This window comes from Calypte anna, chromosome 3 (assembly GCF_003957555.1).
Source record: "Calypte anna isolate BGI_N300 chromosome 3, bCalAnn1_v1.p, whole genome shotgun sequence".
NCBI classification, from domain to species: Eukaryota; Metazoa; Chordata; class Aves; order Apodiformes; family Trochilidae; genus Calypte; species Calypte anna.
This window is the reverse complement of record NC_044246.1, coordinates 60,211,886-60,235,126: the sequence shown is the minus strand read 5'-3', so window position 1 is coordinate 60,235,126 and position 23,241 is coordinate 60,211,886. Positions and strand designations below refer to the sequence as shown.

At 43.1% G+C, this 23,241-nt stretch overlaps 1 protein-coding gene and 1 long non-coding RNA gene across 2 annotated transcripts; both read right to left on the bottom strand.

The window, feature by feature from the left end:
* Nucleotides 1–2,835: 2,835 nt before the first annotated feature.
* Nucleotides 2,836–7,111, bottom strand: LOC115598097. The gene is made up of 3 exons (XR_003987382.1): nucleotides 6,709–7,111; nucleotides 5,681–5,846; nucleotides 2,836–3,051 (listed from the first exon to the last, which is right to left on the bottom strand). It is a non-coding gene; the product is annotated as an uncharacterized LOC115598097 (long non-coding RNA).
* A 3,631-nt stretch (nucleotides 7,112–10,742) lies between these two features.
* CCN2 (cellular communication network factor 2) lies at nucleotides 10,743–13,894 on the bottom strand. The gene is made up of 5 exons (XM_030448099.1): nucleotides 13,588–13,894; nucleotides 13,257–13,479; nucleotides 12,886–13,137; nucleotides 12,453–12,664; nucleotides 10,743–12,069 (listed from the first exon to the last, which is right to left on the bottom strand). The coding sequence occupies exons 1-5, from the start codon at nucleotides 13,636–13,638 to the stop codon at nucleotides 11,773–11,775; spliced, it is 1,035 nt and encodes a 344-aa protein (XP_030303959.1). The 5' UTR covers nucleotides 13,639–13,894; the 3' UTR covers nucleotides 10,743–11,772.
* Nucleotides 13,895–23,241: the final 9,347 nt, after the last annotated feature.

Here is a 23,241-nt window from a genome sequence, read left to right as displayed (position 1 = left end):
CCTGTGGCAATGTCTGGGAGGTGCTGGAGCACCAGACTGAGGTGGTTTGTGTCCCATGAGTGGGACACCTACCATAGTTTGGAAACCTCTGTATTACAGGAAACCAGTTCAGGTTTGGCATCCTGTGACTCAGACTCCCTTGGACAGGAGTTCAGATCCCTCACTGAACTGCTGTGAGTCACTGCACTGGCCTTGAGTCTGAGGAAAGCCTGCTGTGGAGACCATGGACAAATTTGCAATAATTCTGGAAGCCTGGTAATGGATTTTAGAGGATGCCATAGCAAACTATCATATTCCTCCTCAGCCACAATGTATTAAATTTGTGTTGCCCTTTATTGTAGGTTTAGTACTTCCTATTTTTAGTTTCTCTGCTGAAATAAAATGAATACAGGGGAATGGAAAAATTTTGAGTCACCTCCAAGCTCTGACTGGTACCCCTCTTGATCAGAAGACAGCAGATACACCCTTTGGTCATGTCCATAGGGCACATGTGAGTGTCTGGAAGTCAGTCTAGATGTTATGAGGCTGCATTCATGGCACCCAGGCAAAACAGCACTTCAGCACCAGCTTTTATCTAGGGCTTGAAAGAGAAAGTGTCTCTCCCTATCTGACCGTGCTGCTGGGGCCTTACCTTTGCCATCTGTATTGGAATTCTGAATTTCTGAGTGGTAGGATGGGTGCTGCTTGAGGATGATGAATACACTTTTTTATCATTGTACCCGCTGACTGCATAAGATGGTACAGTCTGCTACAGAATTTACTTGTGCTCTGTTATAGTGCTATAATTAGGTGAAAACTGTACCTAGTCCTTTTACACTGGAGAAAAGAATGATGTACACTTGGTTCTGATGTTCAAACAAAATTGTTTAGGGGGGGTTCAAAAGTTTGATAATCACATATGGAGGCCTTTGACTTTTAACAAATAGTGAATGCAGCTGCATTTGCTTGTGATATCTGGCCCTCTTCTGGTCTAATCTGAGATAACTGGGAAAAGATCTGGTTTGCTCAGTGTACATTTTTCTACAGAAGTATGATTCCAGGACAGTAGAAATCCAGGCAAGCCACCTGGAAAAGAATGGACTTTCCTAAGGTTTTTATTAAATACTTCACTTTCTTGTAATTAGCTAACTCTCACTACACTTCAGAGATAAAATCCCTGTCAGACTGAATCACTGGGATCCAAAGAATCCAAAATTTTTTTGCAGAAGGTTATGACTTCCTGTGACTGACAAGGGTTTTATTCATATAAATTATTGTATCTCCTGTGTATGGGGCATACCAGTGGAACGAATTACACTGCATTGTAATGCACATTTGTAACTCCCACTCCTGGCTTCAAAAAAGCCTGCCTGGCTGCAGAAAAGCATCATGATGCTGTATTAGCTACTTTATTGCTGTAGGGAGTAACTGTGCTGGGGTATCTTGCAGAAATGTTTATCATCTTGGAGCTTAGGTAGTATAAACTAGGTTGTCCATAGCTTTCAGCAAAAAACCCAGAAAAACCAAAGCCAGCAAAAGAATGACCCCAGACCCCTTGCCCCCAGTATCAGAACATCTTGCAGCAAAAATAGCCTGATTCAAACAGGAGAGGTAGGGTGACATTATGACAACGAACACTCAGGACTCTCAAAGAATATTAGCCAATGGATTGGATGGTAAAGACTGTATTTTGATTCAGTCAACACATTACAGAAACTGATTCACTGTTCACACGGAATAGAGTTTTAGTTTTACTGGACACTTCTCAGTATTTATAAAGGGCAAAACAAACAAAAGGGAAGATCAGAAATTACCTTATGAAAGAGGATGTCAGTGTTAGACATAACCAATAGCTGGCTCTAAGTCCTTACCAGGAGTGTCTGTTAAAATGACTTGCAGACTCCACAGCTTTCTCACAGTGGTACTGCTGTGCCTCTGGGTCCTGCACCAGGTCCAAGACTTACCGAGGATTTACAGCCAGGTTAGTTAAGAGGTTAGAGGCAAAGGTTGGAAATTTTGGGAAGACCCCTCATTAAAAGTTCTTTGCCTGGGAAAGGTGATGCTGAGGAAACATATATCTAAAAAGCATCCTTCCTCAAGGAGAAGATGAGTTGCACAGTGTTGTTAAGGAGCAGAGTAACAAAAGCAAATCTCATGTGAATCTCTGGTACTGACTGACTAAGAACAGCCAGTCCATTGCTCTACTGTTGAATTAAGGTATAATTCAAGTATGTTGTTTTAAAAATCTTTGTGTTTGCTTATGAAAGACACATATGTGCCTAACAAACACCTGGCATTTTTTACCACATTTGGAGTGTAAGTAATGTAGATGTTTATGTGCCAGACTGCTCTGCACTGCAGCTGCAGCAGAGAACTCAGAGGACAAGGCACAGCAACACTCTTGCCTATTTGTATGTCCAAACTAATTTCAGAGAAACAGGACTCCAGTTAGGAGTTAGATCAGAAGTTCCATGCAGGAGGTTTGAATTAGACTCAGAGTCTAATGTTCAAACTTACACAAAATGGACACGACTCATTGTCTGTGCACATTGATGAAGTCAGGACAGAAACGAGTTTCCCTTTCACCAATGTAACTTACTAACAAAGGATTATTTTAGTCAACTGGAAAAAGAGGTGCAATTAAATAGATAATTTCATGGATGTCTGAGAGATCCCAAATGCCTGTGAAGGAATCTGTATTCACCTAGGGAGGAGAAGCAAGCTCTACTCATCCTAAAACTTTGCCCTTGGAAGCCTGATTCATTTTTAAAAAGCATGCAAGATAAAAAGCAAGATATTTTAAATATACTCTTTTTAATGACTGCCTTTAATAAATAAAACTCTCTCTTCTTTTTCCCCAGGTACCTGCTGGTGAAAATTACTGTGATATATTGATGTGATCTGTTCCTTCAGCATGGATGCCATTGGGAAGTCCACAGCAAGTGTCTGCATGGTGCTCCTCTTGCGCTGCCCGATACCAATTCAAAGCACAGGAGCACCCCAGAGCAGGAAAGAAAGGGGATCTGTGACATCTCATCCTGTGACTTGCAGGTAGTTCCAGTGGGATTTGACCTGCAAAATTGGATCTTTTATTTTCTGCATCTCTAATATAAGTAACAACGAGATGCAGAGTGTATTTAAACATATGTCTAAGTAATGCATGGTGTTCAGACAGACCTGCGTAGCTATTACTGTGATACTTTATGAGAACAGTAAGGTTTCCGACATTGCAGACAAGTCTGTGCTTACCTCACACCCTCCATTTTAGCAGCACGAATTATGTCAAGTGAGAACCGAAATACCCAGCATTAAAAAAACCCCACAAAACACGATGAACTCCCCTTCACAGGGAGGCAAAATTTCTAAGGGCAGGCTGGTGGTGGTGATGGAGCAGAGCAGCCACACGGTGTCAGTGCGGTGCCGAGAAAGATCCCGGGGTCTCACCCCCGGGGAGCCCGGGCGAACCCTGGCAGCCCCCAGCGCGGAGCCGTCTGCCAACCGGGACCTCCCCAGGGCCCGTGTGGTACCCAGCATGGGATGGATTTGGTTTTTTAGGAGTTGTCAGTCTGATGCTGGTTCAGGGGGCATATTAAATGCTAGCTAAGTTAAATATTATAATATGTAGCCACACTCCCTACGTGACCTATTAGGAGCAGCATGTAACAGGAACTACGTGCTCCAAATTTGCCTCATTTAAAAAAAGCAATTTTTATCTAAATGCACACATGAAATAGAATGACAGACTGGCTTTTTCCTCCTCCTTGTTTTGGAGAAGCAGCCAGACAAAATAAAGGTGCCAGTGCACTTTTTTTTTTTAACCAGCTGTTTCAGTGTTATCCTACTAGCCAACAAGTTGTCCTGTTGTTAATATACAGAGAAAAAAAATTAAAAAATTCGAAGACTGGTTTAATGAAGTCTAATAAATCTTAGATCTTATACAAAACTCTTAACTATATGAAGCAAGAAATTTTTTCCTCTCACAATCAGCAGTCACCATACAGCATGCAATCATAGAATGGTATTAGGTTGGAAGAGAACTTTAAAGATCACCCAGTCCAACCCTCCTCCCATGTGCAGGAACATCTTCTACTAGACCAAGTTGCTCAAATCCTCATCCCACTTGGCCCTGTACACTTCCAAGGAGAGGGCAGCCACAACCTCCCTGGGTAACCTGTGCCAGTGTCTCAGCACCCTTGTAGTGAAGAATTTCTTTCCAAAATCTGCTCTCTCCTGTTTGAAGCCATTACCCTTTGTCCTATCACTACATGGCCTTATAAGAAGTCCCTCTCCAACTTTCTTGTAGGCTCCCTAAGGAGATTTTTATCAGCTAGCATTATGATTGCTTCTTTGGCTCTGAGCTTTTGTAGAGGGCCATCATGTAGGTCTGTGTGTGGTTGCAACAGACACATACAGTTTCTAAACTGTTTCATGATAAAGCCACACAGAAGCCAGGGAAAACATTGGAATAATAGTCTCCGATTTGCTGTTCAACTACATAGAATTAAGGCATTCCTATGGATAGAAGAATCTTCCTTCATTTCTGCATGTCTATTAATTCTTTATAAAGAAAATAAATTTTCACCCAGAGTCCTTACACTCTGATGACAGACTGTATTTCCAAACTTTGCCATGCTTACTTTATACTTGCAAGAGTCAGAAAAGCTAGAACTAAAAATACCAGTTGTATACAGTTTTCAAACAGGTCAGATAAGCAAACTCACATTCGTAGACTGGAATATTGTTTAAGATGTTACATTTATATTATAAATGCATCCTCATAAGAATAACTACATGGTACAGAAAGCTACAATGGGGATGTTGTGTGAGAGTGTGTGTGTGTTACTGCCACTGGACATAACCACGAGCAGCAACATAGCAACAACAACCATTGAGCCTATAACTCAGCAAAAAAGTCAGTTCTTGCTTTCCCTTGCAACATTGATCCCAGCTGGCTTCTGGTTGGCATTAGCAATGCTGGGATCCATTTGGGATCACTGGCTGGGGAATGTTCTCATCTATGTAGTGCTTTCTAAAGTGGCTACTGTGCTGGAAAGATCAATGGAAGCAAAGAAACATTTTATTTCTATGTTATTTACTCTTTGGAGTCACAGGTAGAAGAAAATCCTCAGTTAAGCAGACTTCCCCACCTGGGCAACTATGTCTACTATGCTGATAGGAAAAACCCATTGAGAGACACTCATGGCAGTTCCCAACATAGGATGGTCTGCCCTTCTTCATTAATTCCTAAGACCTTAGATTTCTGAAGCTTGATGAACTTATTGACCTTGGGCTTTCAAACTTCAGAATGAGCCTAGAATTAGAACAATATACATAAATGGAAAAGGTGAAATGTGACATTTTTAGTATTTCTATTGCTCTGCATGCTTGCTCTCTTGCATACGGGCCATTCTTGAGAATTGTGAAAACAAATACTCTTTTCCACTGAGATCAATGAACTCTAACACTGATTTTCCTTAGAGTGGCACAAATTGGAAATTTGTATTTCTCCAGCAAGACCGTGTACTTCTAGTCCTTAATTTTACTGTGTGTAGCAGTCCTCAACTATTCTCATGCTTTTCATCAGGTAACATATTTCTCCCTTGTTCTTGATGCACTGATGAAAAGGTGCACATTTTGCACACTATGATCTTTCTGTTATGCTCCTGTTGGCTGTGATGCTGAACACCAGAGGGATAGTCACCTGTTTAGCTGATCTGTTTTCTGTTCTTTTGCCAGTCTTCTCCTCTTGCCAGGCTCTCCACCTGGGGCTGGAGCTGTGTGATGGCGGAGGGCAGCTGCAGAGGTCATCTGGGCCGTACCTGTCCTTGGATCAGTGAACAGCAGGGAGCATCTTGTGTAAACGAAGCCTGAGAAGTGGGGTAAAGTAAGTGCCTTCAGGGCATGGTGCTGTGCCAAATCACAAAGTTCATGAGGAGATGCTCTCTCCTCAGAAGACATTAAATGTCTTCTCTGGGTAAGAATAAAGACTTTTTTTTTCTTTTTTTTTTTTTTTCTATTGCGTGATTTAAGAAACACGTGATTAAGAAAGCATAATGAACACCAGACCATATCACAGTATTTTGAGATTATATCTAATACCTTCCCAGTTGTTACATTGGCTAGAGCTTGAACTGTATTTCAGCTGTTTTGAATTCCAGTCCACTACAGTCATTTACCAAATGCACTGGCTTATCACTTGCCTAGCAGGTAACGCTTTCTTGCACAGTTTCTACCCCTGCAAGTGCTTATTGCCCAGCAGATGCCACAGGAGCCAGCCAGTAGACTCTTGGGAGCACTCCCAGGTCCCCAGTCCCATGCAGTTCCCCTCCCTTTGCCCAGGCTCAGGACTTTGTGCCACAGGTGGTCTAAACAAGTGTGACTGCAGTGATGCCAATTAGCTAGGCTGGCTAAACTCCTGAAAACCGGCTGAAAAGCCAGTTCTTAGCATTTAGCTCAGGAGCAGGAAAACCGTATTTCACAGCCGCTGAAAGCTGTTAAATACCTGCTTTTAATAGGACTAATTTAAAACAACAAACGTTTATTTGGATTGCGCATTTCTTTCAGTGGCGCAATTAATGGGGCCGAGTAATGAATGGAGGCACCACTGGATGGTGTTTACACTGCAGTACCACATTAGCAACCTTTTGGTCCTGCTCGAGAGGCTGTAAAATGCTTTGTTCCTCACAGCATAAACACTATTATACTATTATTAGGGCTGGAGCTACTTACCATTAAGCAAACATAAATACTCCTGCATTTGGCACTGCCCCAGTAACAGACTGGGGCAGAGGAATGCTTCAACAATACAGAGCCAGAGGTTTCCGGGGGGAATTTTCAGAATTGACCCATTTTTGGTGCTCTGGGGCTGTGGGCTCGAACTGGCAGAGAGAAGTGCTGAACTAGCAGCAGTGACTGCAACAAGTTGTTTGCCACGCAGGAGCAACACTCGGTCGTGCACTGGAGATGGGACCTTAGTCATGCTTCTAAACTCCACTCAAATGCTAAATGTGTCGAGGACTTTAGTACAGTTTGGGAACAGGTTCCTTGAAGAAATTCCTGGTATTTCCTGGTTCCAGGAAGGCTGAAAAACACTGTGAGAATGTGGTGGCTTTTGGTATGTCCATTTATGGGCATGAATCAAAGGAACTGCAGGGAGGAAAAAAGTGGAAAATGAGAGGAAAAATAAGTTAACTGAGCTACTTCCTCTCTCAGATTCTTCTTGGGTTTTGGGCAAAGCTTTGCACTGGTATTTCATCCCAACTTCTCCTTGCTAATTACTTCCATATGTAGGCATAGTGGAACATCAGTCAAAGCCACATTTAAACACAGTTTTTAAAGAACTTAGGTTTTTGGTGGTAGGATGCAAAGTCAGAATGATTGAGTTATTATATGTTTAGGTAAGAATATTACTATTCCTTCTTACATTTAATGTCCTTTTCAGTGTACTGGTATGAGTGTTTTCTTCAAGTGCAATGTGTGAAAAAGCTGTTGCATGAAAAAAACTACAAATCATCTAGTTAACAGTATACTATTTCTAGTGGTGTCCAAAAGTTAGTTTTCTCAGCTGAGTCCCCATCTTTATGAGACAAACAACTGGATAGTGGTCAAAGACTTATTTGTTCCTGTGTGGTTATGGATCATTAAAAGTGGCTCATTCTTGAAGAGTTTCTTAACTAGTGTCTTTTGGATGTTTCTTAGCTCTGAGGAATCTGACAAATTTCCATCTGGAGAGTAGAGACTATTTCATATGAAAGGGCTATAATCCGTGTCTGTTGTTCACATCTGTGTTGTGTTAGAAAGCTAAGCTGCAAATCCATGCAAAACTGTTTTGGTACAAAAATCTCAAATACTTTGATGGCTGAAAGTTATTTCACAAATTAATGGATAGTCTGGTCTTCAGCCACCTTGAATTCCTGTTTAATGATTAAATGAGTATTGACTTTACAGTCGTCCATTACCAACTGGGTTGTTAGTATTGCTGGAGATCCATTTTAAGGAGTTAGTAATTTGAACTAATAGACTTTCACATATGAATAAAATATCTTAAAAGCACAGTAGTGAACTGACACAACAGACTTTTCTGAGGATGCAAACATCTAAAAGCAAACTACCAAAATTGGAAGGAATGTGAATGTGAAGGAATGTTCTCTCCCATGTAAGTGACTTTGGACTTTTAAACTCAAGTTTTTATCCTCACAGCTATGCATCTTAGGCACAAAGAATGAAAAAAAGAAACAGCTTTATGGTTGGAAGGCCCACATTTTAACCATCATTTAAGATGCCATAAATTCCACACATGGGCTTCTTTTTCTCAGGATACCTTTGAAAGAAAGTCTTACAAACAGCATGATGACTACCTACACCCCTAGGGGACCTTACAACAAAATATTGAAATTTCCTTACCTTCAAAGCTCCAGCACACATCAAATGGTGTAAAATGCATGCTTCTATGAGAAGACTACATGTGTTCCTAGAAAAAAAAAAAAAAAAAGAGTGCAGATGATTATCATGCTGTGACAGCGGAGATCTGTGACCCCTGATATGCTCAGGAGAGAGTAACAGCTTGCTAAACACAGTTGTGTATGCAGCATACTTGCTTATTTTAACTCAGAGTGGCAACAGCAAACCACCATTGAACCACTCTGACATAAGGCCTCTTCCATCCTTCATCCCTGGCCTGTGAAGCAGCATGAGAAGTGTCAGATGGTTGGCAAACCAGCTGCATCATGGCACTGCCATGCAGAGGACAGGTGGTGGTCCTGAGTTGCTTTGGAGGAGCCCCTTTATGGATGTGGTCTTAATTACAGGTGGCCCTTCCTATACTAAAGCACTGCTGCTGTTCTCTGTGCCTGCAGCCTTATATACCAGGCATGGCTGACAGCGCTGTGGGAGGCTGCAGCACTGAACAGCTTAGGTGTCTGAGGTACGGTCCATACCACTGAGGACTGGGACCAGAACCTGCACAAATCTCATGAGCTGATCATGAGGCTCAAGAGTTTGATGTTATAAGGAATGGTCATTCATTACAGGGTCTGGTATAATTTTGTAAAAGAACACAGAGCAGAGTTATAAATGAATGGGCTTGAGCAGCATCACAACCACCCCATCTCTTAAGGACACTGCTCCCAGCCTGCCAGGTATATTGTGCTTCTTTCTCTTCTTCTGATCCTGAGAACTTCTATAGTGATGGCTGTGAATGAAGTCCATGTATGTCCTGTCCTTGCTAGAAGCAGAAATGACAGTTCTCTTGTTATTTTGGGGTGAAGCCACAGTAGCATTCAGACAAGCAGTTCTTGTGGTTTTATGAGCATTTGAAGTGTTTCCAGGGTGAGCTGAATGGCTGTGTCATATTCAGAACCTGAAAAAAAATAGAGGAAAAGATGCTTGAGAATCTCAGGAGGTGTAAGAGCCAGAGGCTACCCAGAAATATTTCGCACAGGAAACAGAAAGCTGCTGCCTTTGTGCCAGGAGAATTCATCATATATTTTAGAGGAAGAGGAAATGCTCTTATAGCCAAGTGCAAAGCTTGGTGAGGCCACAGGCAAGACTCTCCATTGACTTCCCATTAAGTTAGGGCTCTGTTGTGCATCATTAGTCAAAGCTGGTTGTACACTGATTTGCCACTAATGCTACTGAAATCAATGGGATTGGAAGGATGGACATTTTTGTAAGCTAACACTCTTTCACCACCAGCCAATTCCAGATTGAACTTGTTTGTCTGAAAAGGATTCTTGTTGGAGAGAACATGTTTTTTTCTGAAAACAAGAACTAATGCTTCTAGTGCAAAGGTTAATTTTAAATTCAGAGAATCCCCTTGTCTTAATAAAGGGACAAAAAGAAGTCTGTTATTAATGTAGGACCTGTAGCACAGAACTGAAGCTTTCTTTTAGCTTTAGGGGGATAGGCACATGACTAACAACTATCCTTATAAGGTTTTTTACTTATCAGAGAAAAATGTTTGGACCATATGAAAAGTGTAGCTCTTCCAATGCTTCACATCTCTGGGGCTACAAAAAGCTTGTATGAAAAGACACTTAACAGACACAGCTGTCACATAAAATGATTTGCCTGACAGTCATCAAACAGGAAGATAACTCAGCTATTTACCATCTGAACTCAGAACTGTGTCTAGGATACATTACCAATGTCTTAAAAAAAAAAAAAACACATTTAAGTTAGCCCTACTCTACATCCAGGTTAAGGCAGACCTTAAGAAGCCCTTTGCAACCTGTATTGTTCTGTGATTTTTATGATACATCTCACTGATAATTTTACCAAATTCTGGACTTCTGGATTTGGCCCAGGTCAGGAGCCACTTCAATGCAGGTACTTTAAAAACATTTTCCTTGCCTTAGGTGAAAAGAAATGCTAACCCACAGAACATTTAAATGAAATGAAGCACATTGCATGGTGTGTTAGAGCAGGAGTTGAATACTATGGTGAGTAGCTGGCTCATTTTAAAGCCACCACATGTGACACATGGAGGAACCTGCTGTACCTCCTAATGTAATACCAGGTGGCTTGGCCAAGCAAGCCTGGCCCTGCCCTCCATTCTAAATTAAGAAGAGTAACAAACTACAGTTACTTCACTGGTAATAAAGTAACCATAAATAATTAAATCATTAGCTTATTCATGAGTCTATGTGCTTCTGGACAAAAACCACTACCATGCGTTATTTGATTTTCACCTAGTGCAAAGCCAAGCCCTCTTAGGAACATGTAAAATAATAGTGAAGACTACAGGTAAATAAAATACCCAGCCATTTATATAAAAAATATAAATACTTTATTTTCAACTAAAAAGGTGCAAACATGTAACTTTTGGTCACACTTCTCAACAAATAAACTGTCCAAAAAGAGCCATAGTCAAAGAAAGAAACAGATGCTCAAGTGGAAAGACTGATGAGCTACAGAAGAGCCATTTTTCTTAAAGCCACTTGTCCAATGAAGTGAAGCAAATGTATTTTGCCAGATGAGTGCTTTGCAAGGAAGGATACAGGCAGCTCAACTAACAATCTCCATCTTTATCTCAACTCACCATTTAGTCCTAACTGAACAGTTTCCACTAGAGTATCTATTTCATGCTTTGAATGCATTGTCAGACAAGCTTTGAATCCTACCTATCTTGCTCCAAAAAAAGAAGGCTATCATTGAAATTTCAAAGCATTAAACAAAGGCACAAAACTTTAAATTAATTTAGATAACTGTACAAATATATATACACACAATATTTACAATATTAATAAAAGGTAGCTTGTACAGGTAAACTAACTGCCACAAGCTGTCCAGTCTAATAGACATGATTCTGATTCTTGTTGACCAAGCCATATGAATCAGAGCGTCAGAGCTGCAACATTACTGTCCTGACTAACAGAACACCTTCTACTTAACACTTTGCTGGGTAAGGATTTGCATTCCTGCTGCTGTCACTAAAGCAGCACCAGCAAACGTGCTATCGGTCTCCTCAATTGCACTACTAGATAAAGCATGCTGTACCACATTAAGGGAACTTTTGCTTGACTCTGCTTTTCCTTTCTATTTCCCTTAACTTCTTCACACCACCTCATGAACAGCATGTTCTGAAGCTGTGTCTTGCTGTGGTCCCACTGTCCATTTTACTTTCTTCTTCAAACCACCATTTGGGGTCAGTAGAAAAATTGTCTCGAGTCACATGGAACACTTTGTTGAATTAAAAAAAAACTGATTTAAATACCTTGTGCTATTGAATCATGTTTACAAAATGAGATGCAAATCAGTTCAAGTGGAGAATCTAGCTAGCGTCTCCTTCTGGCTTTATGCCATGTCTCCATACATCTTTCTGTAGTACAGAGACTCAAAGATGTCATTGTCTCCAGGGCAGTTGTAGTGGCACGCGCAGGTCTTGATGAACATCATTTTCCTTTTCATGATCTCCCCGTCAGGACACTTGAACTCCACAGGGAGGGTGGCTGTTCTGTGGGGTGTGCAGCAGCGCCCGTCAGTGCAGACACCACAGAACTTAGCTCTGTAGGTTTTCACACTGGTGCAGCCAGACAGCTCAAACTTGACAGGCTTGGAGATTTTGGGGGTGCGAATGCACTTTTTGCCTTTCTGTTGAGAATATAAGTGAACACAAGATGTTTAGAAGGTAGGCTTTCACACAGCACTAAGTTTGCAAGCTCAGGGCAAGCAGATAAAGCTAATCCTTATTATATTTTCATTAAGCAAGAGTGCCTTACATAGTGCCATTATACAGCATGACAGAAATTAAGGGTGTTTAACCATAAAATATTCACCACTGGGGCAAAACTCAAATTTCAAAGTAAACCACTTGTAACTGACATCCTATCAGAACTGCTCCTTTTGTTTTTTTTTTTTTTTTTTTTGGTTTTTTTTTTTTTTTTTTTTTTTTTTTTTTTTTTTGTAAGAGACAAGGGTTTAGCTAGTGGATGAAAACATCCTAATAGCTCAGACATAAAGATGAGACAATTTACCTTGATGTTCTCCTCCAGGTCTGCTTCACAAGGCCTGACCATACACAGTCTACTCTGTTTCTCCAGTCTGCAGAAGGCATTGTCGTTGGTGACTCTGGTTGAGATGCCCATGCCACAGGTCTTGGAGCAAGCACTCCATTCAGTTGTCTGCACCAGGCAGTTGGCACGCATCATTGTTGGGTCTGGACCATAAGTATCTTCCAGTCTATAAGCTGCAGGGGAAAGATAACCAGGATGAGACCACTGGCCTCACTCGATGCTAAAGCCTCTCTTCCCTTTCCTTTGAAATTCATACAGCCTTGCTTATCTGTGGTGTGACCCCACTGACCACTGCATTCCAGCTGCCTTACCTCAACACATCCCACAACCTCCATCCTTCCTGCAAGGTGCCCCTTCCCCCCACGCTGCCACCTACAGAGGGACCCCCACTCACCAGCGAGAGCAGGTCCCACGGCAGTCTGCTCTTTGGCCTCATCACAGACCCACTCCTCACAGCACTTTCCAGGGAGCTTCACCCGGCGTGGGTAGGGGCAGTCGGGGCTTGGCAGGCGGACGTCCATGCTGCAGAGCGGCACGCAGCCCACTGCCCCGTCCAGGCAGGTGCACTGGTACTTGCAGCTGCTCTGGAAGGACTCTCCACTCCGGTACACCATGCCGCCGAAGACGCACGGGGCGCCGTCCCGAGCTATGAGGGCCAGGAAGCGAAGGGTGAGGCGGACGGGAGGGTCAGTGGGGCCGAGACCCGGCTTCCCCTCTTTCCCTGAGCCCGGTGGGACTCGGTCCCTGTCCCCCCAGCCCACTCACCGGTGCAGACGCCGATCTTGCGGTTGGCGGGGGAGCCGAAGTCGCAGAAGAGCCCCTTGTGGTGGTCGCAGGGGTCGCGCTCGCTGCAGAGCTCGCCCAGCTGCTTGGCACAGACGCGGCAGCAGCCGCAGCCGTCGAGCACCAGGGAGACGCCGGCGGGGCAGGTGGGACTGGGCCCGGAACCACACTGGCACTGCCCATTGCACTCCTGGCCCTGAGCCTCCTGCGAGCGGCGGGGGAGAGAGAAAGGGAAGGGGGGAGCGTCAGAGCCGCCGCCGGGACCGCGCTGACCAGGGCAAGGGCTGGCGGCACCGCGGGCGTCAGCACTTACCGAGCTGAGGAGGGCGAGGAGAAGGACTACGGCGAAGCTGACGGGAGCCATCCCGCGGGGTTGGTCGGCTTGTAGACGGCGCGGCGTTGGGCTGCTCGGAGAATGAGACGGTGAGGTGAGCCGAGGAGAGGTGAGGAAAGTTTGCCGCCGGGCGAATCTCCTAAAGCAGGGCTGCGCGGACGGTCCTGTCGCGATGGGCTGCGAGTCGGAGGATGAGTGGCTGATTCTTGTGCTGCGCGGTTCCGCTCTCCTCCTCTCCGCACCTTCCGTGTCCAGGAGGAGAGTGGCTGAGTGACTGCTGAGTGCTGGGACGGCCGCCCCTTTATAGGCGGCGGCGGCTCGGCCTCGCCAATGGGCTGAATGGGGCCGCGGACAAACAGCGACATTCCGCGCATTCCTCCGCGCCGCGCCGCGCCGTCCGCCCCGCCCCGCGCCGCCGCCGCCGCCCCGAAGCGGCCCTGACCCCTGACTCCCGCATTCCTCCGTCTGCGCCCCCCCCCCTTTCGAACGCACACCCTTCCCCTCACGTCTTTTTATTTTTTATCCCGATGTTTTTTAAATGTGAGTCACCTCCGCTGCCAGCGACTCTCGGACATGTCCCCCCTCTCTTCCCCCCCGGGCCGCCCCTCCAGCAGCGCGTTATTTCGAGGCGAGCGGAGGGTCCTGCTTGGATGTGTGAGGGGGGCGGCGGGGTGGTTGCCAGGGGCGGACGGGGGAATCCGCTATTTCGCGTCCTCCCTGCTCGCCCCTCGTCCCTCCCCCGGACAGAGGGGACGGTAAGCGAATGGATTTGGGGGCGGCCCCAGCCCCCACCGAGCTCCAGGGAGCGGGCAGCCGGCAGGGCCCTTGCCTCGGGGTGCCCATGACCGGTGGAGAGCGGTCCCGGCGCTTTGGTACCACCAAAAAAAGGTATAATTACGCTACCGGGTATAAATTGACTCTGTGTACCACTGAATCATACTGAGTATTTGTAATGTGTTCCTTCCCTAATAGATGCTCTCTATGAATAGAGAGAGTGGCTATTTACTCTGAAATATTTGGCACAGCGGACGGAGTCTGAAGCGTGGAAGAAGTGGCTATTATTTTCCCACTGCCTGCATGCAGCTGTCATTTCTGAGCAACACGTTCCTCGCACATCCCTGCCTCCCAGCCTCACTGATGGTCCACCCGAGGATGACAAGAAGAAGAAACCGGCATGCCACCACAGCCAGCCAAAACCTAAATGTTGTGGTTTGTATTTGTCTGAACCCAAGACTTAAGGATTGTGGCTTGTATTAAATCATTCCAGATAACTGTTACAGTTCTGGGGGTTTTTTTTGTTTGTTTTGTTTTGGTTTTTTTTACCAGGAGGATGATTCTTCCCCTACCTCCTCATGTATTGAATATTCAGTGATGTCATGTTGTTTGACCTCCACTTTAACTCAAGGAATGCCAGCTTTTTGGCTTTTGACCTGTAGAAATATGTTTGTGTTTAATGATAGAGACCGATTCAATGCATTTATCAGGCAAACTGAAATCTGATAGATATCTTAACAGATAACTTCTTTTGCATGTAGACTTGCATGTAGACATCCTGCTGCCATGTACCCCTTTTCTCCAACTCTTCAATATGTAGTCAGACTTCCATGCTATAATGCAGCAATATGTATGCACAGGATTCTTGAGAGAAAAAGCAATGTTTTCATGTAAAGACCCTGTAGGATGAATTGTACTGTAAAACTTATTTTTATTCTTTCAGCACTGTACTCTGGCTGGAAAAGTCACTTGGATGTCATTTCTTCTGCTAGAAATTCTCTATTAGTAGAAATGCAATTGGCTCTGAAACAAACAAACAAACAAAAATCTCAGAGGAACAGTTATGGTAGATAATATGTGTTCCTGAACCCATGAGGTCTCCTGAAATCTGTGTTTTCTTGAAGGCCTCAGAGCTGGGTAAATAATATGTGTACCAAACTATGTATGACATGCATACCAAAATGCAAATGTAACCAGGTAAATAGAATGCCTTTTTTTAAATGCCTAAATATGGTAGGAGAACATCAGAGAGAGAGAGAAGCTCTAGACAGGTTTTATAATTTTCCATGTAAGAGGTTTTTTCGGAGATACAATTTTATTAAACAAAACCTAAGAATCTCACTGACAGAAAAAGTATGTTTAAAAGTAACAAGTCACCAGAAAGCCAGGAAATCCAAAATTAAAGGATAAATCTGTCCCAAGTCCTCACACTGTAGGCCAAGTACAGCAAGCCCTATCCACTTGTTGCCCTGAGAAAGAAGATTTAAATAGGCAGTTGGACTTCAGAAGTAATTCTGGTTATGCTCCACTGTGAAGCGGGCATCAGCACACTGAATTTCCAATTGCACCTACCCATGAGACTAGGTAGGAATCTGAGCCCATGAGGCTTGCCTTTTTAGTCATTTTGTTTTCTGTGCTGTTAGATGTGACTCCTCAGGCACCCGGTTTGTGGGTGTGTATATGTGCACAGGGACAAAGGTAGTATTTTTAGACTCCAGTCCATCTTCAGTTTATCCTTGCTGATGGCAATATCTTATGGGTTGGAGAAGTACATCTTGGCACTGATGCATAAAATGGTTAAAATGCACTACTTTTGACTTCCATGCAGGTGTTTATACAGCACATGCTTTAGAGGTAGTGTATTTTTTCTGCTGAAACTAGGAATTCACTACACTGGCCTCGCAGACTTGTTTACACAGCTATATACGGTATGTGTGTGTCTACAGGAGCTTCAGTTGGTATGGTTCCTTTGGTGAAAGTCTTGTAAAATGTACAGGTGTGGATATGCTACATTCCTTTCTCATGTTTTTCCTTCTTTTTTTTTTTTTTTTTTTTTTTTTTTGCCCTCTTCCCCCCCAAAAGTCACTTGATCAGGTATCAGACATACTGAAAACCTGGCAAGACTACAGGAAAGTGGCTAGACTTGAAGTGTTTGTGTACTTAAAGAAAGAATCTTGCACATTTTCAACTTTCAGTCACAGATATTTTTTTGTGAGAGCAACTGGAGGTCTGAGCCAGCCCTCAAAGCGGAAATCAAAAGCTCCCAGAGAAACATACTGGAGGAATGTGAATCTGATCCAACAACCATACGCAATGCACATACAGTACTGTCAGTCTTATAGGAAGTCTTGCCATATACGGACATCTGGACCCTGAGCTGTTTATCATCATGATAGGCTTGTAGCTGGCTTCAGGCATTTCTGGCTTGCCTTGAGTTTAGTATGCCAATTAGTTCCTTTCCCAAAATGCTCACCAGGATATTTCTTTAAAATTGTCATAAATATATCTCAAAATCCTGAGAGGCCCTGTTAAAGTTATGTTAGTAGACTTCTGCTTAAAATGCAGATTCCAAGCAAGACTTACCCTGCTAGCTGAGAAATAGGCACAGAATGAAAATAAGGAGATCGATTCCATTCTGAGTGTGGTTGCTTGGTATTGTCTGTCTTAGAAGTCATCTGGTAACTTGTTCTACGTATATGTAGGCATAGAAAGTGCTCTGAAATAGACTGCTTGCTGGACTTACTCATCCTTTTCTGGAGGGACACATGACCTCATGAATCAACAAAGGAAATAGAAATAGAAAACTTCATTTCCCAGGGGCATAACATGGATAACTTCCCAGCAAGTTATCCATGTTGTGCCCCTTAGGTTGCTTTGTTGGAGTGAGGCACATAGTGCAAGCCTTCCACTTTGGAGTTGTGATAGTTCCAATGAAAGGCATTTGCTCCTTTAAATCATTAAAGGCATTTGCTCCTCTGAAGTGAACCAGGATGAGAAGGCTGAGCAGTGCAGTAGATGGCATAGGGCCTGTGGAAATGTTTGCTGCTGAACTGGTGAACCTAGTCCAAGTTCCTCAAGATAACGTGTCAGATTCCTTGATAGCATCAGTTGGACAGATTCACTGAATGCAGTGTTGCCATCAAAATACTGGATTTGAGAAGTTCAGGTACCTTGATCTAAAGCTGCTTAGCAGTATAAGCAAAGCAAAACCATGAGGTGTGATTCCTACTAGCAGAGCTGAGTTCTGTTGTCTTCCATAATCGTCATTATTTGAACTTACGTTCTTTATGTTCTACTATGTAATACTTTTTTCTTCTGTGGTCACAAAATGTTCCTTCAAGCTCTTGGATTAATTCTTAAAAAGCTGCTGGGGTTTTCTTTATGAATGTCTGTGGTCTTAAAGCAGCAAACTGATAATTGGAAGTAGAATAATCTAAACGAGCATTCAAAGTACATGTAAAAGTATTTGTATGAAAGAAAGAATATTAGTATCATGAAGCCAAAGGTCCTTTACCTCTGCTGAGCCTCAGATTCAGTACTTTATTGATTTTATTCTGAAAACTATTCTGATTTTATTCTGAAAAATTTCCCATAGGTCTTATCAGCACTGTAGGGACCAGCATTCACTGCTACATCTGTGCAGAGGTTGGCGGTGTCTTGGATTTTTGTGGGGAAGAGCAGAGCCCTTCTATATCTTGCATGTGTGAGTAAGGAGAAAAGGGACTTTCAGTTGTTTGCTTCTCAGATTCCACTGAGATACACAACCTCTTGCAGTAGTAAGCCAACTAGTGTAGGACTGCAGTGTGCAACACCTCCTCCCACTCTGTTGTGGCTCTTGTGAGCAGGAAGGAATCAAATCTGCTTACTTGAAAATGCATGTTTTCCACTCTTTCTTAGGAGCTGTCAGTGTAGATTTTGACATTTTATGTGGTTTTCCCCCCAGGCTGAGAGACATCAATGTTTTAGTTAGGACTTCACAATTTTTCAAATGCAGTTTTCTCTGCTGTAGTCACTGGGATCTCTTAATTTATGTTGTAGCTGCTGTGGAGAATCCTTCTGGATACATTTGTCTGCTTTGTCTGATAGAGTAAGACTGATTTTTGTAGATACTGGGAATGATGAATAGAGTGTTTTCTTTGGGGAGAGAGATCACTGTAAAATTTGGGCCCTCTTTGATGCTGCCTGAGTTCACTGACCTTGGTATAGAGTAGCCCCTGGTATAGAGGGATTTCCTGTTTATACAGCTCTTCCTGAGAAAGGGGAGGAATTGGGTTATTGTATAGGACTTGATAAGCACGCTGCCCCAGCTGATCTGCAGAAAAACGTAATGACCTCAACTTATTAACATATGATTTTGGATATTGCTTGATTTTTCAGGAAAATTGTTCCCCATGGTTCAGCTGCCAGCTTGGCTGACTTTTTTCAGCAAGTGATGTGTGGTATGTGACCTATGTAAATACATCTGTACAACTGACGCAGATGAGGAAGATAGGATGTAACTTACAACAGCCAAGGTGGCTTCCTATTGACCTGTGGATGTGTGTGAAATTTAGCAACTACTGGACCAAGTCTGAAAACCATCTTAAAATGCTAATCTCTCTGGTGGTGATGGGAAATTCTCTGTCAAAGTGTTTTTCTCATAGAGCCTAAAAAAGCAGATATTTGAAGAAATGTGCATCGTCAGTTAAGTGGGGTAATTTCTAAGATATTTTGATTTCCTACAGGAAATAATTGAGGAAACTTGGCTGCTTTAAACAGCAACGGTCTCTGTTTACAACAAATCTTGCTACCAATGTCTTCGTGATGAGTGGCTTTTAAGCAGTAAGTGTGAAGTTGTGAAATTGGTAGGACTCACACTAACATCAAGTGTTTCTGAGCATATTGCTCCATTTATAACATTTTTATTAAATGTTTTTAAATAGAAATCAAGGTTTTTACTGTACCTAGGTGTTTGTTTTGACCATTTGGACAATGAGGTCTTTATGAAATTGGAGTCTGTGAAGTTATTTGAGGTGCTTTTCTTGTGAGGAAGTAACCTGTGATGGTTCATGTGGAAAAGTCTACCCTTAATAGCATGGTAGATCTGTATGATTAGTTAATATTAGTTAATATGGGATGAAAAGACAGTTCATCAATTGCCCTTTTTCATTACCTAAGATTTGCAAGGTATTTGAAAATCCTAGAACTGTCCTAGCCAGTGTTCACTCTCTGAGTTAGGAACTTTGTAGTACAAAAATGTTGGGTGAGTGTTAAAAAATATATGAGCTAGCCTCATCTTTTTCTTTCTCCTCATGTCACTCACAAGATACAGAGGGTTGAGTTTCAAATTCTCTGGGAACAGCTTTCTTATTTTACTGTTCTTTCACATTTAGTGAAACCTCATCTAGGCCTTTACATCTATATTTTCTTTTTGTTCATAAAAGGGACAGCAGAGTACGTGACTTGGACAGCATGCTTTTTATTTATTTATTTATTTTACCATCAAGCTGCCACAGGGGGGAGTAGAAGTTTGGAAAGGACTGTGCTGCCCAAGAAGCCACCGATGCAAGGGTTGTGTTCCAGGAGTGTATCCTGGCCAGCCCCTTACATGCAGAAGAATGGGTGCAAAAGAAGTGTAGATGTGCTTGGAATGAAAAGATTGGATGGAGGAAGGAGCTGTAAGGTTTCTGCAGCTGGGACAGGCTGAATGGTTCAATGCATCACAAAACCATCCTGTTTTTTTTATTCATTCCAGTCAGCTTTTCTGTCCAGATGTAAGGGCAATGTGACTGAATTGTTTTCCTGCCTCAGGAGGGGAGAGGACATGTGGGAGTTGTACAGAACTTGCAAAATCCCTGTCGGTGTGACGAAAGGCTTTTCCCACGTTAGGACTATTTGCTAACAGAGAAAAAATGCTAGGCAGAGGCAAGGCACCTTGGAAAGGCAGAGGACATGGTGAGGAAAGTTGGACCATTTAATAGGAAAGGGTTGTTCTTGTGGGACTGTTAGTGTTGGTGAAATCCACTCTGCCTGCTTAAAGCATGAGTGTCTGGACTCTACGGGTCCTGTGCTGGGAGGATGAGGAGGTGGAACGGGTTCCTCATGCCTCAGCCTGTGTGGGTTACCCTCTGGCCCCATGTCTGACCACAGCTGCCTCCTCAGTGCATGTTCTGTGGCAGCTCTCACCTGCCTTGCCCTGCCAGTGGGCATGGTGCCTTTTTGAAAAGGAGGGGTGTGGGCAGAGATGGGAGGTAGGTGTGAGAGTGGGCTGGGATTTAGGATTAGTGCAGCATGAAAGGAGGGTGGAAGGGGACTCCTGTTAGGTTCCCACCCATGTGCTGTATTTGAGCCTGTACCCAGAGCCAGCCAGCCGTGGTGCTGAGTGGGGAAGGGTAAATCAGGCTGAAGGGAAAGGTGAATGTGTATGTTTGTGTGGGGAGGGATGGGGGAAAGACACAGAAGGAAGCAGAGGAAATGTTGTGTGGTGTAAATGAAGCAGCCAAGGATGATGAGGTGGTCTTGGCAGCTTCCTTCTTCTCACTCCTTTCACAGCATTTTACGGCTGAGAAACAGTGTTCAGGTCTGTTCAACCATGGATGAACTTGGGTGCCAGAAGAAGAGGGGAGACATGTCTGCAGCAAAGTCTGGGTGCTCTTCTTCTGAGCACCTTTGGATGCCAGTCTCTATTTTTCCTGGCCCTGCTGCCCTCTGGAATGAGCTCTGTTGAGGGGCACTGTGGAACAACTACATGTTCCTTGCTTTTTCAGTCTGTGTTGGGGAGTTTTATATTTGAACAACTTAGCCAACATTTTTTTTTTTGTTGTTAAAAGAATGAAGTAATTTGCAGGAACTACTTACTGATCAGGAAAGAAACCAAAGGCATGTTTTGTTTTCATAAAATCCTCCAGATCAGAGTGCACAGATCTGTAATTAGATAAAAGTGAGGAAAAAGGAAGAATCAAAGGAGGAATTCAAAACTGACTTTTATGTTTCTGTAACCTGTCATAAGAAATAAAAATGCTGTGTATTTCTTTCTAAATGTGTTACTTTGGAATGCAGAGGAAAATATGACAAGCAGGTCTTTGCTTTTGATTATAATAACGAAAGTAGGACCAGAAGAAAAACAATTCTTTGGGTGAAATTTTTCTATGCTTTTTGTACGTCTGTGATCCTATTGAATTATTGAACTATCATCAAAGCAAACCTGGGAGAAATCCACATTCTTTATGTATAATATATTGATAAATTGAATGCCTGTTCTACAACCTTGTGTCTAGCGTAACACACACAGACAAAAAGAGAATTAATGATCCAGTTTCCAAATAAGACCTAAGGAATTTATTTATGCTTTTGGGAGGTAATGTGTCTAGGTTTGAATAGAACTATGTTAAGTATATTCAAAGTCTTGAGGAATGCAAGGCTGGTTTTGTTCAACAATAAACACCTAAGATAACAAGAACGTTTATGCAATAGGCAAGCTTGTGTCTAAACTTGACATTTCTTGATTTTTCTTGGGGATTGTTTTTACAGTTTCAGAGAGTTAAACGGAGATAAAAATGCAAACAGAAAATGAAAACCACACATGCTGCATTTCAACCCAAATTAGTTGATGAATGGAAGAAGTGTCTAATTTTTTATTTCTTGAAGGCCATTTGAGCAAATCTGGTCAAAGTTATGTTTTTGCTCCAAATTCCTTCATTTTTTTTGCTTTTCCTGCAAACCAGCACAGAGCAGTACATTTTCATCACTTAATTATTAAAAAAATATTAATACTCAACAAAAAAAGCACCAGAGGATTAAGAAATGCTGTCCCAGAGACATCAAGAAAGCCAAGCTGAAACACAGCATATTTGCTACTCCCAGACTAAGTGAAGTAATGCATTTTTCTGGGGAGAAAGCTGGTGGGAATAACAGGGAAGGTAGAGAGAAAAAAATGTCCAAAGTTTAAGATGGTTAAGATGTATTTGTGTGATACAAGGCCACGGTATTGATACCAGGAGACTTCTGGTGAAAACAGACTCAAGGTTTATTACGTTCTTGCCTAATGACTGCTCTTGCTTGGAAGGAAGTTTTGAATCAGTAATTGTAGGACCTGAAATTAATTGTAAGACATAATACAGTACCTATCTATAGCTGATAGCTTCAGCAGATTGACTGTAGGACAGTGGTGACACTTCCTGAGCAGCTGTGCCAGGTCCTACCCAGAGCACAAGGGGTAAAACTTTCTTCCTCACCCACCTCTGCCCTTTGCACATTGCAAAATATTCACTTTTACAGAAATTGTTTGTCAAATCCCTGTTCATTTCAGAAGCTTTCTCCTTTTCCTGACCATTATTTTCCTACAGCAGTCTGAGTCCCAGTTCCTTGTCACCACCTTTCTCCATTTTGCTTGGGTCTTAAGTGAATTACCTTCTCTAAAGTTCAGAGTCATCACTTAGAATCATAGAATCATCTGGGTTGGAAGGGACCTCTGAGATCATCAAGTCCAACTCTTGATCCTGCCATGCCAACCAGACCACGGCACTGAGTGCCACATCCAGTCTCTTTTTAAATATCTCCAGGGATGGAGAATCCACTACTTCCCTGGGCAGCCCATTCCAATGTCTGATCACCCTCTCTGTAAAGAAATTCTTTCTAATGTCCAACCTAAACCTCCCCTGGCACAACTTGAGACCGTGCCCTCTTGTCTTGCTGTGAGTTGCCTGGGAAAAGAGCCCAACCCCCCCTGGCTACACCCTCCTTTCAGGGAGTTGTAGAGAGCGATGAGGTCTCCCCTGAGCCTCCTCTTCTCCAGGCTGAACAGCCCCAGCTCCCTCAGCCTCTCCTCATAGGGTCTGTGCTCGAGTACCTTCACCAGCCTGGTTGCCCTCCTTTGGACCC

What these genes read in the sequence shown, in the direction of transcription:
- CCN2 (XM_030448099.1), bottom strand. Translation starts at nt 13,638, where the DNA reads ATGGCTCCCGTCAGCTTCGCCGTAGTCCTTCTCCTCGCCCTCCTCAGC. An exon ending in CAAGATCGGCGTCTGCACCG is followed by an intron (nt 13,138 to 13,256) that starts GTGAGTGGGCTG and finishes TGGCCCTCATAG; the next exon opens with CTCGGGACGGCGCCCCGTGC. An exon ending in ACCTGGAGGAGAACATCAAG is followed by an intron (nt 12,070 to 12,452) that starts GTAAATTGTCTC and finishes TATTCTCAACAG; the next exon opens with AAAGGCAAAAAGTGCATTCG.